This window comes from Trachemys scripta, chromosome 14 (genome assembly GCF_013100865.1).
Source record: "Trachemys scripta elegans isolate TJP31775 chromosome 14, CAS_Tse_1.0, whole genome shotgun sequence".
In the NCBI taxonomy this organism is placed as follows: domain Eukaryota; kingdom Metazoa; phylum Chordata; order Testudines; family Emydidae; genus Trachemys; species Trachemys scripta.
In genome coordinates, this window is record NC_048311.1 from 22,749,666 (window position 1) to 22,754,481 (window position 4,816).

General features: G+C 42.8%; 1 protein-coding gene across 1 annotated transcript; it reads left to right on the forward strand.

Moving 5' to 3' along the window:
• The first annotated feature begins 270 nt into the window (after positions 1–270).
• Positions 271–1,878, forward strand: WFIKKN2 (WAP, follistatin/kazal, immunoglobulin, kunitz and netrin domain containing 2). Its single transcript, XM_034790506.1, has one exon. The coding sequence runs from the start codon at positions 286–288 to the stop codon at positions 1,726–1,728; it is 1,443 nt and encodes a 480-aa protein (XP_034646397.1). The 5' UTR covers positions 271–285; the 3' UTR covers positions 1,729–1,878.
• The last annotated feature ends 2,938 nt before the right edge of the window (positions 1,879–4,816 follow it).

Sequence of the window (4,816 nt, forward strand, 5' to 3'; positions counted from 1 at the left end):
GGCAAGCGGAGATTCAAAGAAATGAAATGACTTACCTTAGGTCGTACAAGATGTCCTCAGCAGAACTGGAAATAAAACCCAGGTTCCCTGGAGCCTAGCCCTTTGATTTAACCGCAAAAGCACCCTGCCACCATAAGAAGGAATTTCTCCATCTGTTTGTAGTTCTTAAATGATAAACCATCCCAATAACAGTTTGGTTGTTTTGTTTTGTCTTAGGAATGTGAGACCTTTGAGAAGTGCTGTCCTAATGTCTGTGGGACAAAGAGTTGCGTGGCAGCTCGGTACATGGACATCAAGGGGAAGAAAGGACCCGTCGGGATGCCTAAAGAGGCAACTTGTGACCGTTTCATGTGTATCCAGCAAGGCTCAGAGTGTGATATCTGGGATGGACAGCCTGTTTGCAAATGCAAAGATAGGTGTGAAAAGGAGCCCAGCTTTACCTGTGCCTCCGATGGACTCACCTATTACAACAAGTGTTATATGGATGCAGAAGCTTGCACCAAAGGCATTACTCTAAATGTAGTCACTTGTCGGTACCATCTCACCTGGCCAAATACCAGCCCTATCCCACCAGAGACTACAGTGCGCCCTACCACAGCCTATTCAGAGACAACCATCGTTGATATCCTGCCACCTGCTCTAGTTAACAATCCAGTCCATCAGTCAGTCTATGTGGGAGAGACTGTTAGCTTTCTTTGTGATGTCACAGGCAGACCCAAACCAGAAATTACTTGGGAGAAGCAAATAGACGGTAAGGAAAAAATCATTATGAGGCCGAATCACGTCAGGGGGAATGTCGTGGTTACCAACATTGCCCAGCTGGTTATCTATAACACCCAGCTGCAAGATGCAGGCATTTACACATGCACTGCAAAAAACATCGGCGGTCTTCTCAGGGTTGATTTCCCATTGTCAGTTGTCAAAGGAGAACCTGCATCAAAAGAAGCATCCCAAAACAAAACCCATTTCCCAACCGATGAGTGTCTGAAGCAGCCAGACAGTGAAGACTGTGGGGAAGAGCAGACAAGGTGGTATTATGATGCAAAGAAAAACAACTGCTTTACATTCATTTATGGGAACTGTAATAGCAACCTGAACCACTTTGAGACCTATGAGAACTGTATGTTAACATGTATGAATGGCCCAATCAACATCTGCAACCTGCCAGCCCTTCAGGGTCATTGCAAAGCCTATGAGCCCAGATGGGCGTACAACAGTTTGACAAAGCAATGCCAATCTTTCATTTATGGTGGCTGCGGAGGCAATGAGAATAACTTTGAGAGCAAAGAGGCCTGCGAAGAGATGTGCCCTTTCCCTAAAAACACTCACTGCAAAGCCTGCAAGCCTCGCCAAAAGCTGGTGACGAGCTTCTGCAAAAGCGACTTTGTTATCCTGGGCCGTATAACGGAACTAACCGAAGACCAAGACTCGGGACACGCGTTGGTGACAGTGGAGGAGATTCTAAAAGATGAAAAAATGGGATTAAAATTCCTGGGGAAGGAACCTCTAGAAATCACCCTTTTAAATATGGACTGGAGCTGCCCATGCCCCAATATGACCACGGTGGATGGTCAGCTTATCATCATGGGTGATGTCCACAATGGGATGGCCGTCCTGCAGCCAGACAGCTTTGTGGGCATCTCCAGTGTCCGGCGTGTACGGAAGCTCCGTGAAGTCATCCACAAGAAAACCTGTGAGCTTCTGAAAGAATTTTTAGGACTACACTAACCTTACTCACGTGTGTCAGCCTTTCAGCTCTGTGTATTGTATAAGGCTAACAAAAGCAAGGCTAGTGTGGAAATTAAAGACAAGCTACTGTCTGAAGATACAATGTATGTAATATGCAGAACCCTTATTTTAATCTATTAATGATGCTTAGAAACAATGTAGTATGCTCTTTGGCAAGCACATAAAATATCACATAAATGGATGGCTATTAATCTTACTTTGAAATCAACCTGTTTGTATAGAATTGCCATTTAACTAGCTGATTTATGCAATAATTATATAATTCTTGTGTAGTTTCCAACATAAATGACCAAATTCGTAGCATTTTTGTAGCTAATTGATACATAGCTAAATTGCACATACTGTCGATTTAATCTGTCTCACTTACAGCATGGAAATGTTATGGTAAATCATTAAATCATTAAAAATAAGTCACAAACTTCTGTTTCCTCATGGTAACACTAAGTACATTACAAGAGAAGAAACTGTAAATTATTGTCTATATTAACTATAATTATACATGTCAAGCCAACCTATGCATTATGAATTTGCTCACCTTTTCATGGAAATCCACATAGCAATTTTCTCTCGATTGTGCCAATTTTGAATACAAGCCCTGCAGTCCTTACTCACGGGAAAAAAAACATTGAAGTAAACGGGGCAATCATCCTGGGTCTAATAGCCATGAAAACAAATACATGTCCAAAGCCAAAACCACAATTTCACAGTGTTTTGAGTCCAACATCAACACTACTCATTTCAATGCACGTTCCTATTTTTATTTTAAATAAATGTGGTGTAAAGCTAACGTGAAGAGTCTTTGGAAGTGGGATGTCTGCCATCTTGGTTTTGGAAGGCCATTGCATCTGAGCATGTGTGGGGATCTATTGCTTAATTGTTAACATGCCTGATTTTCCAGGTAATAGAGTAGAATTATAGAAATCAGAATAAAATTAAAGATAGAAAAGTGCCATACTCATTCTAACGATTATGTGACGCACCCAGAGAGAAAAACAGAGTGGCATACACACATTATAGACACATTCATAAACAAACACCCAGTGGGTGCACTTTAAAAACTTCAATTAATCTGAACTCCCCCCATTCTAAAAAGTATTCCCCATTATATATAGGAAATCTCTCTCAAATCAGTTAAAACATTTTAAGTATGGCCACTATATATATGTGTATGTATAAATACACATACAGCAAGAGAAGGAAATAGGCATGTGTGTATAAACACTATTGATCATTACTAATACTTATGTGTCTAAAAGGTAAAATTTGCATATGCACAATTTTTAAATAACAAAAAGGGTGATCTCAGAAATACCCTGCCTCTGTTAAGGAATGTCACTGAGCTGAGATTATGAGTGTATATGCTTACATATGTCATTCTTATCATTATTACTATTCTCTTTGTTCAGTTGTTTAAGTGAGCTCCAACAATAGTGTCTACTGTTGCACAAAAGACCAGTTCAAGCAGGGATCTGGGTTGAGAAATGTTTTAGCTTAAAGGTAAGAGGGTGTTGTTAATATTACTCTGTGGTGCCATCTACTGGCTAATCCAAGAGCCAGCAGGAGGTAGCTAAAGCCTTGCATTCCAGATGGGAAAAGGTGCTGAGACAGTGCGCACACACACACACACACACACACACACACACACACACACACTTGCAGGTGTATGTTGGGTCTGACTATGAATGAGACATGGGGAAGTCTGTGTAAAAAGTTTACCTGGCTAGATGCTGAATTTAAGCACTTCACTGGAGACTCCTAATCCCTAAAGTCCACATATATTGTAATGTTTTGCAAGTGGCAACAAAGACTTCAAGGATGAAATTTAATTAACAATAAGAATGTTTTAAATATGGCCTGACGCAACTTTTAAATATAGGGCCTGACTCATTTGCACTAAGGCTCCTTCACGCTACTCTGGCAATATGCCTTAAAGTGCATTTCCACCCACCTTACGGCTCCTGAGCAGTGTAAGTGAGAATCAAACCCTTTTGTTTCACCCTGGTCGGGGATACAATTCATCAACATGCAAGTTCTAAGCAAAGCCTGACAGAAGGGTTTCAAAAAACAAAGTCAGTATTAAGGCTCTTCTTAGCTACCAAGTGCTATTGTTCTCTACAGCAGCACATTGTCCAGCACAATAACTGTATGATTTTTATCTCTTTCTTAAATGGATGTAAGAAGAATTACAATAAAAGCATAACACCATTTACATACATTCTTGTGAGGATCGTATTATGGGCTGGGCTATGCCAATGTCTGTCATGCTTTGCATTCCACTGGCGTCCTGCACCTACTGTAGGTAATTCTGCTATGTGTCATTCACCAACGTTACTGCAGCTTGTTTGTCGTTTTCCAGGCAGCCAGGAAATAAGGTCTGGCATATTTCTTCCAGACTGAATCGCCTTTTCTGACATGAAGGGATCTAAGTGTGAATGTTTAATAAAGGCTGGGTTTCTACAGTTATTTTCTCCAAGAGCTTAGAGGAGTTCTCTGCAAATAGGGGAATGATCAAATGACTCTGGAGACATACTCTGAGGGGTGAAAATGTACTGCAATTGTTTCAGCTTTCAGGTAGTAAATTAAAGCCCTGAAAACTGGTGTCAGAACCAATCTCAGGATCACTATTCAGGAAAGCACTTATGCACATACTTAACTATTAGCTATGTGCTTAAGTCCCATTAACTTCAGTGTGACCTATAGTTAAGCATGTGTTTAAGTGCATGTGTGCAAAGCAGGGCCGGTGCAAGGAAGTTTCGCACCCTAGGCGAAACTTCCACCTTGCGCCACCCCCCCCCGCCCCAGCCCTGCAGCAACTCCCCGTCCCCACCCCCCCGCCCTGAGGCGCCCCCCCCACAGCAGCTCTTCCCCCCGCGGGAAGCTGTGCGGCAGCTCCCCACCCCAGCTCACCTCTGCTCCACCTCCTCCCCGAGCACGCCGCCCCCGCTCTAATTCTCCTCCCCTCCCAGGCTTGTGGCACCAAACAGCTGATTGGCGCTGCAATCCTGGGAGGCAGGAGAAGTGGAGCGGTGACCGCGCGCTCAGGGAGGGGGCGTAGGAACGCTGTAAA